Source organism: Phallusia mammillata, chromosome 8 (assembly GCF_965637545.1).
Source record: "Phallusia mammillata chromosome 8, kaPhaMamm4.hap1.1, whole genome shotgun sequence".
Classification (NCBI taxonomy): domain Eukaryota; kingdom Metazoa; phylum Chordata; class Ascidiacea; order Phlebobranchia; family Ascidiidae; genus Phallusia; species Phallusia mammillata.
This window is the reverse complement of record NC_137259.1, coordinates 13,620,841-13,640,371: the sequence shown is the minus strand read 5'-3', so window position 1 is coordinate 13,640,371 and position 19,531 is coordinate 13,620,841. Positions and strand designations below refer to the sequence as shown.

Below are 19,531 nucleotides of genomic sequence, written 5' to 3'. Positions count from 1 at the left end.
ACTTCACAACAACGTTGAAAACTAAAACCAAGCTAAAATTGCTTTATTTTACCTGAAACTGGGAAGCAGAATTGTGCACAGCCTCCGTTCGGCAAGTCATCTCTGTTGCACTGGTTACTGTAATAACGGTTCTAAAAAATTCACTTTTATTTGTGTTTCAAATTTGAAAGTCAAGTTTTCGACTGTAGTTAAATGTGAGGCGCACGTAAACGTAAAGTACTGAAATATTTATTGGCACGCAAATGGGGGTCAGTTTACTCTGCCTAGAACACAACGTTTGAAGGAGCTGCAGGTGTTCACGGCCGAGTTTATCAACGAAGCGGCTGACCACAATTATAATTTATGTAACCACAGCTAAAATTTGCCTTCAATATGTCATTATGAATTGGGTCTTACAAACAGTACAGACACGAAAAGCATACACATGAAAATCGAATTGTTTAAGCCAAAAAATACTTAGTATTAACGTTATGAAACTGTATGCGCTTAAAAAAGTGCATTTTAGTGTTAAGGGGTTAGGACCAAGCGGTGGTCCTATCAGATTACATGGACGTATTACCGAAAATATACTACGATATTAGTACGTATCGGTTGTATGTCTTAGTCACTGACTCTCAAAGCCGTGTGTACCGCCAAAGATTTCCATGTGTGCCACAAAATACTCGCAATGGTTTAAGTGCAAACACTCGCTGGAGTTTTATGACTTAAAGACGAAATGCAGGAGTGCATGATAACGTTTAAAGCAGGGGTGTCCAAACTGCGGCCCGCGGGCCAAATGCGGCCCCCGACGGCATTTTAAGTGGCCTGCGGCTGTCTTTTTAAAAAAATTGTGTTGCGTATGGCCCGCCATAGTTTGGAACTTTGGATTAAGTTTTTGGGTTTTGGCGACGCTGCTTCACGCAAACGCTTTCCATGGAACTTCATTTACCGGTAAAAAGGAAGGTGCTGACTGAACAAAATCACAAAATTTCCTTAAATCCTGTAAATTTGTGTCTTAATTCTGAAAAAAACGTTGACCCGCGGGCGTCTTTACCTGGTAAAATTTGGCCCCCCTTAAAAAATGTTTGGTCACCCCTGGTTTAAAGGCTCATTTATTTCTTATCTGACATAAAAAAGAATCACACTCGCTATACGTTACACAATAACGTTACACTTTTTGTGTTGTTGGCCTGTAGAGAATGCCGCGGAAAAAATGTGCTATTGCGCCGCAAGCATAAAAAAGTTTGAGAATCACTGGTAAAAGTACATAACGATATGAAAATAAGTTTATTAACTGAATACCTGCAGAGCTTGGCTGTATCCAAACATGGCGTAGAGAGGTTCGACGTTGTCTCGGAAAACCTCAGCATTCGTGGGATATAAGTTAGAGGTTCTGTGTACTCTGTAGATTTGCCGGAGTCTGCTGTCACTCCAGTATCTGTGTTAAGTACATTCTGTTGTTATTGAATCAAGACAGCATGGCAAGGTTGTTCACAAAATCGACCCTTTTAAACCGGCGTATTTTAAATTTTTAGTACAACATTGCAAAAACGATTTAAAAATCGCAAATATGTTTTCGAATGAGGGTACTAATTACCTACTAACCCTTTATCGAATACATAAACATGGTTAAAATATTTAATCAGAAAAGAGTGTTTGTTTCCTATGGCCATGTATAAAAACAGGAGTTTACAAAGCTAACAAACAATTGTTATATTATTGAAAACCACGATGAAAAGTTTCAAGCAACAACATTTTTTATAAATAATAAATAATATTTTTGTAAGAGCAACAGTTGGGCAAATGTTGATCAACAACTTACACATAGTCGTTCATATAGGCTATGGTTGTAGGATAGACAAGTTTTTGTATGATTTGCAGCTTTCTACGACTATATCCGTACAGCGAAATCGTCTCGATTCGTTGGAAACCGGAGTCAACCCAATAGATATAACTTCGTCTAAAATACAAACGCACCTTCAACAAAACATCAAAACTGGATAATAATCATTGTGAATCATTTTTATTTCACAACTTTTAGAAAATCATTTGTTCTTGAATGAACTGAAATTAGTATCCAAAACCGAAAAAGCTTAAAATCCAAGTTCGATATGACGGCTTCACTAGGTCTGGCGTAAATACTGGTATACACTTACTGTGTTTAATACAGGGTTTCCCGCGTAATTTTTTTTTAAAAAAAAATTTTTTTTTTTTATAAATTCCATGACTTTTCCAACACTTTTCAAGAAAAAAAAACGAATTTTCATAACCTTAATCGAAAAAAATCGAGCAATTCCCATAATGAAACTAGTAAAGAGGCCTTGGTATATGTAGCCAATTTTCCATACTTGCAACGAATATACAAACGTTACATAATTTGAAATTCCTATCTCTATCTGGCATTTTCAGGCGCCAAATTCCATACTTTTTCAAGGACTTTTGCAAAAGTTGGCTTTTTTCAAAACTTTTCCAGGCCTTAAAAATACAAATTCAAATTCCATAACCTTTCCAGGTTTTCCATACCCGCGGGAACCCTGTTAATAAGTTGTTTACTTTTTTTCAGTTTTGTTATTTTAGCATTCAGAATGCAACAAACAACCATGTGAAAAGATATGAAACGACGCTTTATGTACAATAGCCACAAAACACAGCAAAGTTAAGCGCCGGGCCTTTTCGTCAAATGACACTATTGACTCGAACGAAATATACTTACTGAAGGTCGATGGTTAATGCCACAGGAGTTTGAATCGTTTTGTTGACCAAAATTACAGGATTGCTGCCATCCATGTTGGCCATCATTATTTTTGCGGGTCTTGCAGCGTCCGCCCAGACAATTAGTCTGCAACAGGAATTATATGCATTTGCTGAGACTGAATGAATAACAATGTACCAGCTTTGTTTTGAAGGGAAAAAGCAATTTCTTCGAAAAAAGGCAAGACAACCATAAACATTTTTAATTTAAGTCAAAACTTGCGACAATAAAAGGCAATTTTTTCGGACTTTCGAAACAAACAAAGTTTTCAGAACACTTCGGTTTGGGCACCAACAAGCAGTGTACAGCAGTGACTTATACGAGAGGATTGAAAAAATGACTTCTGGGAATACCTAACACTCCTATCGTTGGTTCGAATACCACCGCTAGCTAGATTTTCCTAGCCTCGCCACATGGCGAATGCTTAGTGACCGGCTGATTCGGTATAACGCCACCAATAGACCGGGTGTACTATGGTTTGTCCCAACATATTTTTGCAATCAAATAACAACACTACATTTCGATACGGTGGATAATGGCCCTTATAAAATTACAACAAAATCCAACAAAGTCTTACCCCGATCTTGGGCTAATAGCAATGCTGGTTGGGGTTTGGATTCCTGTTATGTTAAGAATTTTGCGTAAAGAATCTGGTTTGTTGACATTCACAACTCTAATAGCTCGTATTCGTGCATCCACAATATAGAGGTTGCCCGTCGTCCAATCCATAGCCGTTGCACGAATCACATCAAGTCGATTGTTAACTACGTCCTCCGGATCAGCTGAATAGCAACAAAAATTGATTCGATTTTACGGTTTAAGTATGCTACAATATTTTCAATATTACGGTTTTGGAGGGAAAGATTTTACTTTGTGAGAATTACAACGAGGCTAAAATTTTCACGAAAACACAAATTTGGTGAAGTTTATTACATACAATATTGTTTTAACTGATTTATACACTTCATCAGAGGTCACAAGCTGCCCACAGCATATACAAGTTTTAGCTGCCACAGACAGGTATGCTTTATATAAATTATATGTGCTGTTTAGGCCTACAGTGGATTAAAAAAGTTCGTTCTAGACGTTTAACTGCTGAAACTGATTAGAAAAGCTATTGTGGTCCAAAAGCATACATCATTTTGCATGCAATGTGGATAAGACTTTTAGCTGCTAGACTCTTGTGTAACGCCCAGAAAAAAGCGAAAAGGTCGTGCGCCCATGTTAGACAATATCTTTCTTAGTACTATCTGGCACCACAAAAATAAAGTATATTCGAAGAAAACGTGTAATTGTAATTAAGTGAGATTCCTGAAAACGTTTTTATGGGTGATTGGTTATAAAATAATTAAAAAACATATTTTTCGATAGGTTTCGCAAACAATCAGTAAATGAAAATTAAAATTATAAAACCACCCTTCACAAATAACATTATACCTGAAGCGTTAACGTATCTTCTCAATATAACGTTGGCAGAGGCATCAGCAAAGTACACGTAACCATTCCTTGCATCAGCGGTCACTGACACAAACGCACTGGAGCCAGATATAACAGGCAGCATAGCATCGTTTGTGTCGAATCGTCCAATGTCAAAACCTCTTACCCAGTGATAACTGCTGGCCAGTATGAAATCGTCCACAGCTAAAAACAAAAACCTTGTGTCATTTTTATGTCCAAAGGGTGGCACAGATGATAAAACTACATTTTAAATATTGTGTACCCCTAACGTAATACTATTTTTAGTGTGCGATGCACCATGGAACATTTCAAAACTGTTTTTTTGCGTTTTGGACATTAAACACATTAAGTTTTGTGTCTAAACTAAATTCACAATCATAAACTTGTCAGTACATGCTAGAAGACCATAAAACAGCAATTTGTGTCAATCGTTGCTTAAAAAAATTATTTCTGACTAGTTTCGTTCTATTATTTTTTTGAAATTGCTTAAATCAATGCTTTTGTACTTCAGGATCACCACACAAAGGCGGGCCGCTATATGATTTGTTAGGGTTTACGATAGTTTACAAAGCCCTTTAATATAAGCAGAGAACTGCATTTGTACATTCGTACGTATTCTTGTAGCAATTCCCAACGTCTCTACGACATTGTAACATTACGAATTTTAAACAAACTTTTTTTAGGTGTTATTGTGTAGCAATAAATATATCCGGAAAAACGTGTCAGTGCTACTAAATATGGAAACACGTTACTTAGAAAACAAAATCATTTGATTTGAAAGGTACACTTCGCCTAAATTATGTATTGTCAAATCTGTTTTTAAATAGAATCACTTGAAGTTACGAATACCAACCTTCGCATTTTTTGGAGAAGTAATTCAGATCATAACCCGGGTCACATGTACAAGTGTAGCCAAGTCCATTATTACTGGTTGTGTGACTGAGGACACATAGATGGTCGCATCCTCCGTTCTGGTTCGCACACGGGTTGTCAACTGCGCAAATAATACATCTGTTGTATAGGTTGGTACATAGTCCACTTTTCACAGACAATACATTCCCCGTTTTAAGTGAATATGGAAAAAAAACTAATAGTTAAGCTAAACACACAAAAAATACAAGAAATCTGCCTTTATTTTGCACTTAAAACTTTATCGTAACTGTTTGTTGTATCACAATGTTGCCAAAAAATGCGTTGTTTACAAATATGCACGTAAACTAAGCATTAAAAAACCTCCACAAAGTTGACAAAAAACGCCCTTTGTAAAATAAGACCTATGGTTTTGAACCCTTTTTGCAATTTGCAGTTATGTTTTTGAAAGTAACTACAATGTTGAAGACGATTTAAAATGTAGACAGAGCGATATTTAGTCGTTTATTTTTATCCAGCACATTCCATACAAAAATATATAAAATGCCAGTAGAAAGTGACAGTGTTTATACTCAACAGTAACCGACGAGTTTTAATGAGAATACATAACTGAGAATGAAAAATATTTTCCTAGTAACAGAATTAGGCAATGAATATACATGGAATATATACATTTCGACCATTTGGCATCTATATATATCTGTCTATGTATATATATATGACGAATATGAATATTACATGTATATTCATTCATTGATTGATTCTATACACGAGTATGTTTCAATTCTACCTTGTGGCTGTCGAAGCGGATGATAAGCTTTCACGCTGTAAGGAGAATCATCAAGCGATGACGTCACTTGCGCATACTCGGAGCCGTCGAACTTGTGAGCGCGCAAGAGAGCCATCTTCGTCCAGTCGGTGACGTAGACGTGATGTTCAAACAACGTGATGTCATAAGGATGAGGAAGGTTTTTGCTGCCCGAAAGGATTGTGCGTCTGACGAAAATAAGGGCTGACGTTATAATATCTAGTCTGATTTACACTATACCTCACGTCAGCCGGACATTTAGCTTAATCTCGATTGGTGGCGAAATGAGCACGAACACCTATTTAAAACGATTTGCTTAAGCAAACTTGCAGAATAGACACAATGGTCATGGTGGCATAACATAATTAAATCTGTTCTTCGAAAATGTTAATAGTCTTTTTCAAAAATATAAACTTGCCAATACAGACGAAGCTGGTTAATTGCATACCGGGTAATCACAAAATCAGTTAAATTGCAAATAAATAGCGTAACCGTAGACTGCCATATATCAAAAAAATGTCAGCTTAATCGCGTAATTCAGTTACTGTTAATCGCATAAAAAAGCTTGATAAATTGGTTTTGCGATTAACCGAATTCGTCAACATCTTTTCTTCAGGTTAAAAAGAACGAGTTTGGACTACAAATCTTACCGGTTCTTTCCAAAGTAGTCGACAGTTCCAATGTAATCGAATCGCCCGTCCACCCAATAAACTCTGTTTTGCACCATATCCACAGTTACTCCACTCGGCCATCCCAGAACTGTGTCAACTAGTGTGTATATTTCTCTGCCATCCATATATGCACGATCCAAACGAGGATTGTCCTGGTTCCAGTCGGTAAAGAACATATATCTAGGTGGAAAAGACTCATTACCTGTGGTTGTGGTTTGTTTTCAAGAATAGTTTTGTGAAAGAACTATATATCAGAATTGACCAAATGAGAAGTCACCAACTTTAGATTCAAAAAGGTATTGAATTCTTTGTACACGTGGAAACTCACTTGTATTGACAAACTAAGATACTGTGTTAATGTTTTGGAAAGTTAGTTTCTACGTTTGGTGGAAATGATTGGTGACCGGTTGATTCGGTATTATGTCTTCAATAGGCATGGCATACTATGACTGAAAGCACTACTGAAAGCACTAGCTTAGTTTTAAGCTTGTTTTGTAGTAACCAAAACATAAACGATTTTAATTTTCTTCGTAATTCGTTTGTGTTCGTGGTGTTAGTTTCAGTTTCCGCTTCGCAAACGATTAGATAACTGCAACAAACCCTTGTGTTGGGTCGAGAGCGATTCCACGAGGCTGTATCAGTCCGTCAGTAATAACACCGTATCTATGGCTGCCATCCATGTTGCACACGTCAATTCGTCCCACCAAGGTCTCAACAACGTAAATGTTGTTGCCTGGACAAAAATCATTCTTGATACCAAAGTAATAAGAGATTCGATAAAAGATAGAACACCAAACGTTTTCCCAGCAAAAGGCGGTGTTAAAACTGTTGCTCTCAGATTTTGATCATATAACTACAGATTACATACGAAAAGTTATTCATACCTATCCAGTCCACAGCTACGTTTTCAGGATCTTCCAATGCTACATCCATTACAACTATCTGATTATTTCCGTCCAAATCAGATGACATGACCTATGGTAGACAATTAAGTTTATCGACTGGTTGACTTGAGACTAAATCAATTTTATAAGAATAATTTTAACATAGCGTACGATTTAAGAAGAATTTATTTAAACACATAACCGCCAGAGAGCTCATGTGCATTAAACCTGCACTGATGATGACAATGGAGTTTGTTGAAACGTCTGCACTAAGATGTGTTCTATATCCTCAAGCTCTCTGGTAGTTATGGTTTTGATTTGATTTTTTAAGTCCGTTTATAATGTACTCAAAAAGAGTTTTAAAATGAAAAAAACATGGTTGGTACAGTTCATCAAAAAATATAATGAAATAAAACTTGCCCTAAATCGGAGAAATTTAACAATATTTTGTTGCACTGTTCAACATGACAGGACAAACAGTTCAGTTTTAAATAACCCACTTTATTGCGACTCGGATCAGACCATACGATTCTACCAAGTGTGTAATGATAATCGACTCCCATTGGTTGATCGGCAGTTACTGCAATCTCAAGTCCGGTTTGGACGCTTGTAAAGTCGTAGAAATAAATGTTTTTGCCAGCAGCGAAAAGAATTTTGGGCGCATCATCTGTGCACAATGTAGTATAAGTAGATTTTTGAAATGTATATAGTTTCGGTAAATAACCTGTGTTCAGAAGGGTACAAATCAAATAACAAAATAATCTCACTGGGCCTTAGTTGTATACTTTATGCCCTGCCACTATTTTTTGAAAACGATAGGTTGTTTGTATTATTTTTATCCTCAGAAGGCGGCCAACGCCTGAATGCGTTAATCTTACAGAGAGTCCCATCAAGCGGCCTGTTTTTTACTGTAAGTCCGTGAAATCATTTTCTATTTTAATTTTGTATTAGAAATTTAGTTCAACCCATTAGTTTTCCATCCAATAAAGTCATGTCGCTCAAGTTTCATGCTGAGAGTGTAAAAATTGAAATCTTATTCTACACAATCAATCCGTTAGCATTAGGTTCGTTCAACGTACCGGAAACAGGAGCTTTGCAGTGCAATTCTCCATCGTGAGTTTCCGTCTCATAACCATCGGCACAACTGCACTTGTACGAGCCTTCAACGTTTTCACACAACTGCTCACATTGGCCGAAGACAGTGCATTCGTCAAAATCTGTACAAAAAGGTATAAAATTGTTGAAAAAACACAACTCAGCGTCTAATGTTAGAAGAAATTTCAAGAAAGTAAGCTGCAAGGTGCAACATTCGCAAGATGAACTCTGACAAAATAACTTGAGTCATTTTCATTTATTTGTAAACATTTTAGAAAAACTTTGCAGCATTCCTACGTGCTTTGATACTACAGCATGGCGATAACGATACATTCTTTCTTTACTGACACTCTATTTTTCACAAAAAAGCTTAGCTCCCGAAAATGTGTTGCACGATAAGCACCGGATTTTTCAGAACTTGTCAAAAACCAAAGGAGAAAGTCATGGAGGAAAGGTACTGTTGCGTAGATACTAATTTTTGTGCTCCATTAAAATACATATCGGTCCACATTCTACCACCCTATGTTACATTGGACAGAATCAACCGACCTTCACAGGAGATACCATCGTCCGAGACTTGATAGCCGTCAGGACAAAAACAAATTCCACCCCACGGTGTTGACTGGCAGAGATAATCGCAACTGAGGATTCCACAGCGAGTCGAACCTAGTTACAAAGTCTCTTTTTAACAGTACAAAAGATTGCCGAATCAATGCCGAAGATTGATTTTTGAAGATTTTTGTGGTTTTCAGTGGTGTTCAATGTTCGGAAATTGGTTAACTTGGTGTTTTTTTTTACCTGGGGTAGTTTAACCTTTTTTCTGGGGGTAATGAAGTTAACCATTTTTAGTTGCATGACGTCACGTTTTTGTGACGTCACATTTGGTAACTTTGGTAGTTCCTGGTAATTTCAGTAAAATATCGGTAACTTTTGTCACGTCACGATTGTATATGGATGTTGTATTTAAAATCTTAAGAAGCAGTAAGAAACTATTTTGTAAAAAAAAATCAGCTTCTTAAGGCAACGGTGCATTAATTTATGATCATCTTAAGACTTACTACAAACGTTGGTAGTTCCAGCTTGGGTTTCATCTTCGCCGTTTTCGCAATCGCTTACCCCGTCACAAATCTGCTCCACGTTAATACAAGTAGAACTGTTCGTACAACGCCATTGGTTGTTTAAACACGGAACTTCGTGATCTAATCGTATAACAAACAAAAAATTCATATCAAATAATTTAAATGCCAAAGTAATGCGAGTGTGGGTGTCAGTTCGACAGATTTTGGATTTAAATGTTAGACTATAATTAAATAACTAACCGCAGTTTTCTTCGTCCGTCCAGTCGCCACAATTGTCCCTTCCATCGCAAACCCATTGCAAGTTGACACAAACTCCATTATCACAAGTAAATGTGTTACCAGGACATGTAGGGTATACTGTATATGACAGAAAGAATAAATAGGATTTTTGCAACACACCCTTGTGGCTCAACCTAGCGTTCTATGAGATTTCGATGTAATGTTCGTTCTAAAAATGTCACTTAAGACTTGAAAAATTCTAGCTTGCGAAAAAAAGAGTGAGGCTGCCAAACCCGTAGGCGAAACACAATCATTAGTGGAAACAACCCTTAACTTCCTCGAGAATTGACAAATCAAAAGGAGATTTGTTTGAAGGTTTTCATAGCTTTGACTAAAATTTCTTACCGCAAGTGTCTGGTTCGTCACTTCGGTCACCGCAGTTGTCCCATACGTCACACACGAAACTTTCAGGAATGCACCGTCCATTGTCGCACTTAAACTGACCAGATGGACATTTGATAGATGCTGAGGAACAAAACGTACATTAAAATGCAGCAAAACAAAGTTCAAATCATTCATAAAGTACATTCAGATGTACTACTGTGCGCATATAAGCTAGAAATCCACTCACTGCAATTTCGTTCATCAGTTTCGTCCCGGCAGTTCAGCGTTCCATCACAACGTTGGTCGTTCTTGTAACATGCTCCATTGTCACACACTGCTTCGTCGCAGGTTTGGTAAGCTTCAGAACACACAAACAGTTAGTTACAAAGTATAAAACAACCCTAAAAATAAGAATAAGAGTCCTAGTATTTATCAGTTTTTCCCTTTATAAAACACAGTTGAGGTTATGTTCTATTATATATAGTATGCCCATCATGTTCATTACCATACTTATGATGTTTGTAAATTATAAGAAAGTTTGAACCAATTTGACCAAAAGTGTAGAACAAACTGGGTTAATAAAGTCAAAATAATACCCAAATTAACAACAACTAAGAAAACAATATATAAGTATCCTTTTTACAAAAGGGGGCCTACATTTGCATTTAATGGAAGCCCACTGTAGTGCTATTGATTTATTTCAATCAAACTGCACTATTTGTTTTAATCCTAACTCATAACAAAAATTTTTTACTTCTGGCATCAATATACATTAATAGACCAATGCTTTATTTGCAGACTTTAAAACCCCAAGTAAACAAGTAGTTCACAAAGCTGTTTTGTGTGGACTTTAAATACACTTCTGTCAGTTCTATGTTGCTAAACCATAACCAAATAAAATAAACCTACCACAATCTCCATGTTCATCTGTTCCATCAGTGCAGTCTTCAACATGGTCACACAAAAAGTTTAAGGGAATGCAGTAACTATTGTCACAAGTGTACTGATGAAACCCACAACTGGTCCCAGCTGTAAAACATAATGGGTAGGAAATACAAAAACCTGGTTGGTTGTATACCAAAAGCAACCAAAAATGAGGTTCATATAAAAAATCTTCAACCCTAACAGTATAATCTTCATACTAAAGTTATTTTGTTAATAACTTTACATGTTTGTTTGAAAATCCATTTGCAATTAACATTTTTGGGTCTACTAGCTGAAATTCCATAATAGTGATTTTGTATGTTAGTATTCAACATTTAGTGTTTATTACAGGATCTTTTCCGTAAATAGTAGGCATCTTCTGTCGACGATCACTGATTAAATAGTGATAGGGATTGGTTTTATTACTTGGTTTTGGTTTTACTTTTACACCCGTTGTTTGACAGACGACTGATGATGCCCTTACGGGTGAAATATATATCGTTAAATAACATTTGTTGACTGATTCTGGTTAGGAAGCGATGTTGCTTCGTCAATTACTCTTAGTATTCAACATAATTTTTATTTTTAGCAAGTCAGGCAACTTACGACAGCCATTTTCATCTTCACCATCTGGACAGTCATTTTCTCCATCACACTTGAAGATATTGGGAATACAAGAGTCATCCGGGCATTTAAATTCATCTGAAGCACACTGTTCTGGAGCTGAACAATAAACAAAAGTATGTAATACAGTAAAGTTAGAAAATAATGTAATAAATAACTAACATAATTGCATTAATAGCAAACATGTACAAAACCAACTGCATGACAGCATTTCAAACATAAACACACACAGACAAATATTCTATTTTTTGACAAATATGTTTAAAACAATGCATTTTTATTCAACATGTTACTAGTAAGTGTAACCATTCCATGTTTAAAATCACAAAAATATAAATTTGTCTATTGAACAACCTAATAACACAGACAATTTTGCTGTTGCCTTCCAAATTAATTTCTTGTAAGTAAAAACCACCGACGCTAGCATATTTACAAAGTTAAAGTTGTTTAGAACAGTATCAAAGTGACAGTCAAAAGTAGTATATTACACCACATTGCACAAACTTACGACAGTCTTGTTCATCAGATCCAGGGTGGGTTTCTCCTTGGCAATCAGTTACACCGTCGCATTTCCACCCGGCAGGAATACATTGTCCGCCGGCGCACAGAAATTCATCTTGTTGACAACCTGAACATACAGCAGCAACAGGTTGCAAGCAGTTTTATGGGCGGGAAATTTAGGGACAAATTTACAAGACCAGTGCAGTAAAAATTGAATTGGGTTGAGTTTAATTTCGTTCGGTGAATTGGTTTGCCTATTCCCTTTTATTGGGTTTACAAATAACACTGCTAGTTGTTTTGTTGTAAATTTGTTGCCAACAGTTTGTTGGCTGAATGTAATAGTCAAAAGCTCAAAATATGTTAATAATATAAAACTGTCGAACCGCATACTGAACTAACATCTGAGTACCACACTTTGAATTCTGTAATAAGTTGAGTTGAGTTTATTTCGCTCGGTGAAACAATCGTAGCAACATGATTGCACTAAAATATTAATAATGCCGAAAAAAGCTTTTAACGGTACAAAGCGCTGTTTGTCGCTATGTAACATTTTCTTACCTTTTGTTACCGTTACATGCGAGGTATAACGATTATATTTTCTCTAATTATTCAATAAATTTACTTTAGGGCTAATTTTAAAACGCCATATTCTTTGTCGGACCAAGCTGAGTAAAGCGGTTACTCAGACAGCAAAGGACTTTAAAGAATTTAAACAAAAAATATTTAGATACTTCCGCAATGAAAAATTTACTTCACAAGTTAGACTACATTTAAGTTACCTTGAGAATATGCACCCAAAAACAATCCAAGCAGAACAACAATTTGCATTGTCCACTGCATTTCTTCAATTTTAACCTTTACTTAAAAATCATATCAATCTGTTCCAAATAGCCTACAAGCACGTTTGTCAGCCGTTTGTGAAGAAAAACACCGTGTCAATTATATAACGAGGCCGTCATTAAACAAAACACCGCGCCAGGAAAAACAAGTGAAATACGAGATTGCGTTTTTACGGTAAGTTGAGTTAATGCGATTAAATCAATCGAAACGCGAGTTTAATGTAGGTCAAAGGATGCAATTCTGGGGGGACAATTTGTTACAAAATCTTGCAAACCTTCTTGTCAAAAAACTCTAAACCCGCCCAAGTTCCAAAGTTTAGAATAAAAATTCAATTATCTCGTCTTTTTAGGGCACCGAGTAACTTTTAAGGCTTGAATTATGTTTGTACTCCCACCCAAGCAGTTTATTCGAGAGCACTATGTTGCAAACTATCTCTCGAACCAAAGGTAATCTTAATCCATAGTGACTTTCTTTTACTGCGAACCTTTGCAACCGTTCAGCATGCACAACGACTTTAACAGCAGTTCTGAGTTTGGATGAAATGTAGCAGCGTACTTTTATACGAGAAGGCACGTAGACCAAAACTATGTATTTTGCAACAACGCTGTAAACGCATTCCAAACATTGCAACAAGTACGGCTGACTTTGTGTATAGTAGGTACCAGTCGGGTGCAGTTTTATCACTTTTTTTGTCATGGGCCGCAGTGATCACACAAACGGTGCAAGGCAATTAAATTGTGACGCATTTAAAAGTCCCAGGTAATGATGCAGGCTCCTCTTGACACTTATTGTCTGTTTTCCCAATTTGCCCGTTTACAGCCTGCACTTTCAACATCAATCGAAAGTTTGGTGCCTAGTCACGGTAGTAAACAAACATTGAGCCTAATATTTGTCAAGACCTGTTTGCCTTTGAAACGCTTAAAGCTTTAAATACACAAGGCCGGATCAATTCAACTCTGATTTAATTATATTTTGAAGCATCGATTTCAAAATGCGCTAGTACATTTTTGGGGTTATACAAGGGATTAGCTAAAGAAAAAATAAAATGTTGTTTAATCCTAGCATAAACTGTATTATCCTAGCATAAACTGTATAAGGGCTTGGAGTCAATACCAAAAACAATTTGAATGCAAAACAATCAAGTTCCAAACATATCTTCAACCTGCGGTGGTTCCACTGTTTGTCATAGCTATTTAAGCTCTATGGTAACTACGAAGTTCATACGTTTCAAATTTGCTCCTGTTATAAAGTGTGTTGACAGGTACATGCCACGATCGAATACCGCACACTGAGTGATTTAGCTGTAAAATTCCTTTCAAAGACCGTGGTTTGAAACGCATTACATGAAAGTGTATCGCTTAAGTGAGTTGATTGTTCTGGTGTCATTTTTGCTTTGGTTAGTATCACAAAGCAAACTAAAAAAAATATCCACGTTTTGTTTGACAAAAAGTGGGATTTGTGATAGTTTATCATGATGCTTCCTGGTTTTCATGACTTTGATATGTGTAAAAATCCATATTTTTTCCCGATATTGTACTTGCCTCTTGACTGTAAACCGATCCACAAGCGCAAGCTATATTCAAATCTTTCGAGACGTTTGTGCATCACCAAACCCGCGAGATTTATCAAGAAAGTGATTATATGTGTTCCAACTTCATACGATTGTCGATTACTATAGTATAGATGTTTTGCCAGCATAATTTGCACTGCCTCCGATCGTTATTAACGTTGATTGACTGACTGCGAAGAAATAAAACTTTCGCCATGGCTGGTATAGACAACTTGAACAATTATAATGGTTTTTGTGCGATTTTGAAACAAACAAAAAACTTTTCACAAACGTAAAGATACCAAGTACGCAGTAAAGACACCGAGAAGTACAAGCCCGCGAGAACCGGCTCGAACCAGAGTTTTTTAACAGAACAGCCCGAAGTAGGCCCAAAAGACGGTGAAAATGCGTCATATACGATGTCGTATGTGAAGTCAGAACCCGACCCGAAAAGACTAACAACTCTGCTTGTTATGATTACTTGCGAATATAAAAAATGGCATCGTATTTTACACTATGCCTTCTTTGTCGGATTATTAACAGTTTTGAAAAACTATTTTTTTGGTTGTAAATTTTCTACAATTTGTCATCGTAGACCACCTGACGAAGTGCATAAGCCAATTTCTACATATTTTGGATAGTGTTGCTTCTGTAGGCCACGACATGAGCAAATCACGTGCAACCGGTTGAAAAACAGAAATAACTGTCTTAAATGCTATATTACTTCTTCTTTATCGTTAAGCCTGTTATATCGTTCATATTATTTATTATTTGTAAACTGATAGACGGTTAACAATTAGTTAATTTCAGAATGCAGTATTGTTTATTGTTCTTTTAACAATCTGTCAAGCACGGGTGTGGCCTAGGCCCTAGGGCAGGGGTCTCAAACTCAAACTGCTTTGAGGGCCAAAAACAAACTTTCAAGTAAGCCGAGGGCCGCACTATCAAAACATTTGTTACAGTTTAATGTCAACAATCATATTGCGTTATTAAAAAGTGAAATGTTTAACAATGGAATTAACTTCATCAAAAAACAATATTTTAATAAATAACAAACAAATTTACAGTGTAGCAGAGTGAAAGAGCCAACTGTGCTTTATTGGTTTGTGTGGAAACAATGGCAACAATGGAGAAAATATGACGCAACGATTGCAATGGCTGATTCTAAAGATGGACTTTTTCGATCATGCCAATAAAACGTTGCATACGGCAAACCACTACGAGAAAATGATTGTATTAAGTAAAATCACTGGTTTGAAAGAGTATTGTGCCTAAGTAAAACACATCACTTGTAAAAGTTACTTCGCGGGCCACACAAAAACCCTTGGAGGGCCGCATGCGGCCCGCGGGCCGCGTGTTTGAGACCCCTGCCCTAGGGTATCCAAATAAGGCGTAATCTTCCAACAGGAGATCGTAGAGTTGAAAAACCCTCTCGCGTGCAACTGTTGAGTAGTAACGGCAAACCAAGTCATCGTCGGTTTTGTTAGTGTAAGCTGACTTAAGGGAAAGATTCTCTGGTGGCCCGATAAGACGCAAAACATATCTGCAATTGAAAATAGTACCAATTAAAAGAGTAAGGAAATTTACAGCTTTCAATTTAATCACAACATGGCCGAAACGTCCTTAATTGCACGATAAAGCTACTAACACAAGGCACAGAACAAGAAAGTTTTCTAAATACCGATTAATGGCGCAAAGAGCGCAGTTCTTTAAATCAACAGTGAGATTGGGTTGGATTAGGAACTCAATTTTAGGAACAAAGATTGTATTTGATTTTATTGCTATAGTTATTCATTATTATAAAAACCTCACCCCAACCCTAATAGCTTTAATCGACAGAATTTTTACACAAATTTTTTTTTTTTTTTTTTTTTCTTCACGGGGTTCGAACCCAGGAACCTCCCGGGGACGAATCCCGATCAGGTTTTTTATGTCTGTATATGGGTCAGGCGCGCCAGGCCATTCGGCCAAGTTCCTGCCCGAATTTTTACACAAATTGCATTTGAAACATTCGCTAATGCTCTTTGCGCCACCTGACGGTATTTAGACAACTTATCTGATGTGAGTTCTTGTGTTAGTAGATTTTCCTAGTTGGACATGGGTTTAGATATATGTTACTACGATTAAAGTTCTCCGATAAGTGAAACATGTGTAAGGTCACTTTGCCCTTTTATTGTGACCCGGAACAACGGCATGAGCTTTCCATAGAGAAAATTTGAATAGTTTTGTTAAGTGCACCGATGTTTCGGTTTCGGCCCGAACTTTTTTGAAAATTCGGCCGAAACCGAACTTTTTGATTGCATGGAATTAACGCCTAAACTATCATTTTCACCAATACGAAACGTCATAAATTAACTAATTGTTGTGTCTATAAAATACGAGCATTGTGAAAGTGATTTTAATTTGTCGTAATTCACTTCACTCGCATCAACCACACAAGGTTCAGTTAAAAACATCCATATAAACGGCCTCGTGGCCGAATATTCGGTTTCGGCCCGAACCTTTTTAGGCGGGTTCAGTACATCATTAGTTTTGTTTTGTAGATTAGACACAAAGACATTACAATATATTCACTTAGAACAGGGGTGGGCAACCTGCGGCCCGCCTTTAAAGGTTGTGCGGCCCGCAGAGACGCTTGGATTTCAAAAGTACTGGCAAACGAGTCCAATTATTACATATTTTCGAGCTGATTAATGCGCCTGATGAAAGTTTTCTGCGATCTGGCAAAAAGTGGTTAGAATCAAATACGAATTATACTTGTAGTTAAGCATATTTGGTAAGAAACAAAGCAAAATCACTTTGTGTTATGCACATGTGCGGCCCGCGATCCAATTTTGACATTTATAATTGGCCCTACAAAAAAAAGGTTGCCCACCCCTGACTTAGAATCTTCACCCATTGTTTCCTGATGACCGATAACATCATAATCTAGGTCGCATGGCTGAAAAAGTTCCGCGTATTTAGTCCAATGCTGATTGACGGAAATAAGTGGATTTAAACTTTCTTCCACTAAAAAGTTCCCAAACATGCTGAATGTCAAATCCTTCCTACCTGCAAATAAATGTAGCATGCAAAGAGTATTCACAAGGTTTTAAAAAAGAAATATAATGTGTCTTAAACGATCAATCCAAAAACTCAATATTATAATTAACCTAACTGAACATTTTTTACGCTGTTGTGGCTCTGGGTTTAGACTATATTAACAGTAGGTCCAATTCAAACTTACTGTCGGCAGTTTTTTTACTACTTTTGTTAGTGCTTTACGGTCTACCTTGCGTACAATTTTTAGCGCTGTTTGTTTTTAGATGCTGATGCTTATTACTCGGGTGAAATATATATATATAAACATAAAAAAACGGTGGATGACTTCGGAGTTTTAGATGACTTCGGAGTAAAGTTTTAATTCAGAAATAAAGATCTTTATTAAACTATAATAAATTCGTCTAAGGCTATTGTTTAGCAATGGAGACAGTCGATTTCTCAATTCTCTTGATTTAAACTTATTCAGTAGCACAAACTGACGCTAAATAAGATTATAGAATTACTTGACCCGCTTCGCGGTCCCCCAAAAATTCCCTCACGGACCCCTAAAGGACCGCGGGCCCCAGTTTGGGAACCGCTGTCTTAAACCAATCAGGATTTTGTAATCTTTGAATTTTTTCGGTTCCCTTTATCAGGTGGTTGTCTCTAAAATCCTTTGCTTGATATTTCTACAAACAAAAATTAAAATGTTGACACAAAAGGTGGAGATGCAATTTGTCAAAGTTTAAAGTTTCACTGTTTATGTTGCAAGGCTTAATACAAACGAATTCCGTCACTAATAATAATCATACGAAATTGACGCTTTCACACACTTGTCGGTCAATGGTGATAACTAGTGATGTACCGAATCGGCGAAATTTCGATTCGGCCGAAACCGAATATTCGGCGGTTTTGCCGAATAAATTCGGCCGAATCAACCGAATCATTTATGACGTCACGCGAAGTCGTACCCTACGCGTTTGACATGAAAACATAAGTTTATCTACCTGGCTATTAGTGCAGAATAGCTGTGTTTCGTCCTTATTTGGGTTCTGTGGGGTTTAACATTGCCCCAATCATGATTTCCAACCCGACAATGAATTACTGATTTTTGTCTGCAGTTGGAAAAGCTATATAGTGTGTAAAAAAGACAATGATTGACGCGATTTTCGTTGGTACTAGGCAGAAAAGACACGTTTACGCTTTAAACGTGTGTTCGTAAAAGATTCGGTTTCGGCCGAATCGCAATAAATTATTCGGCCGAAACCGAATCTTTGCAAAAGTGACCGATTCGGCCGAATAAATTCGGCAAACCGAATATTCGGTACATCTCTAGTGATAACCACAATTGACGTTATCATGGAACCCCAGAGGCAATTCCCCAAAGTGGCTCACGATCCGTTACCTTTGTTGGATTTCGCCTTAAAATTGCCTTGGTTTTAACAAACGCACAATGATTTTCCAGGTGTTTTTTTAAGTTATCTTAGCTGTCAACATACACCAACAAAGTCATATTTAAATAGAAAGGGTTTGTCTGTAAAAAAATCAGCAGATAAGGTGGTTACCATAGAACACATCCTTACACAAGGCTGCAAATTGGACTTAAAAACAAAAATGAAGACTAATCTATTGGTATGCAGCCTATTGTTTTGTAATAGTACAAATGTGCTCAACCAGTACAAATGTGCTCAACCAAGATTTTACGTCATACGAATGCAAATGTTTCATGAAGATGCTAAAACGCGTGTAAAACTGTAAACACAATGTTTGTTGTTTTATATGTGTTCTATACCTCCTTTATTCTATGTAAGTTTTGCTTCCTATTTAGTAACGACTCGGTGCGATGTTTAGTGGTACAATATAATCCTGATAC

At 36.8% G+C, this 19,531-nt stretch overlaps 1 protein-coding gene across 1 annotated transcript in view; it reads right to left on the bottom strand.

The window, feature by feature from the left end:
• Nucleotides 1-13,149, bottom strand: part of LOC145204215 (low-density lipoprotein receptor-related protein 2-like) — an 85,006-nt gene extending 71,857 nt beyond the window's left edge. The window contains exons 1-22 of the mRNA XM_080076691.1: nucleotides 13,028-13,149; nucleotides 12,256-12,375; nucleotides 11,730-11,846; nucleotides 11,109-11,228; nucleotides 10,447-10,557; nucleotides 10,221-10,340; nucleotides 9,837-9,953; nucleotides 9,576-9,716; nucleotides 9,067-9,183; nucleotides 8,502-8,639; nucleotides 7,923-8,089; nucleotides 7,423-7,513; nucleotides 7,139-7,271; nucleotides 6,518-6,718; nucleotides 5,850-6,055; nucleotides 5,043-5,183; nucleotides 4,169-4,372; nucleotides 3,309-3,513; nucleotides 2,693-2,818; nucleotides 1,802-1,939; nucleotides 1,282-1,417; nucleotides 53-131 (exon numbers count right to left, since the gene is read on the bottom strand). Coding sequence (XP_079932817.1) covers nucleotides 53-131; nucleotides 1,282-1,417; nucleotides 1,802-1,939; nucleotides 2,693-2,818; nucleotides 3,309-3,513; nucleotides 4,169-4,372; nucleotides 5,043-5,183; nucleotides 5,850-6,055; nucleotides 6,518-6,718; nucleotides 7,139-7,271; nucleotides 7,423-7,513; nucleotides 7,923-8,089; nucleotides 8,502-8,639; nucleotides 9,067-9,183; nucleotides 9,576-9,716; nucleotides 9,837-9,953; nucleotides 10,221-10,340; nucleotides 10,447-10,557; nucleotides 11,109-11,228; nucleotides 11,730-11,846; nucleotides 12,256-12,375; nucleotides 13,028-13,088 — 2,989 coding nt within the window. The 5' untranslated portion in view covers nucleotides 13,089-13,149. The remainder of the gene's footprint in view (nucleotides 1-52; nucleotides 132-1,281; nucleotides 1,418-1,801; nucleotides 1,940-2,692; nucleotides 2,819-3,308; nucleotides 3,514-4,168; nucleotides 4,373-5,042; nucleotides 5,184-5,849; nucleotides 6,056-6,517; nucleotides 6,719-7,138; nucleotides 7,272-7,422; nucleotides 7,514-7,922; nucleotides 8,090-8,501; nucleotides 8,640-9,066; nucleotides 9,184-9,575; nucleotides 9,717-9,836; nucleotides 9,954-10,220; nucleotides 10,341-10,446; nucleotides 10,558-11,108; nucleotides 11,229-11,729; nucleotides 11,847-12,255; nucleotides 12,376-13,027) is intronic.
• Nucleotides 13,150-19,531: the final 6,382 nt, after the last annotated feature.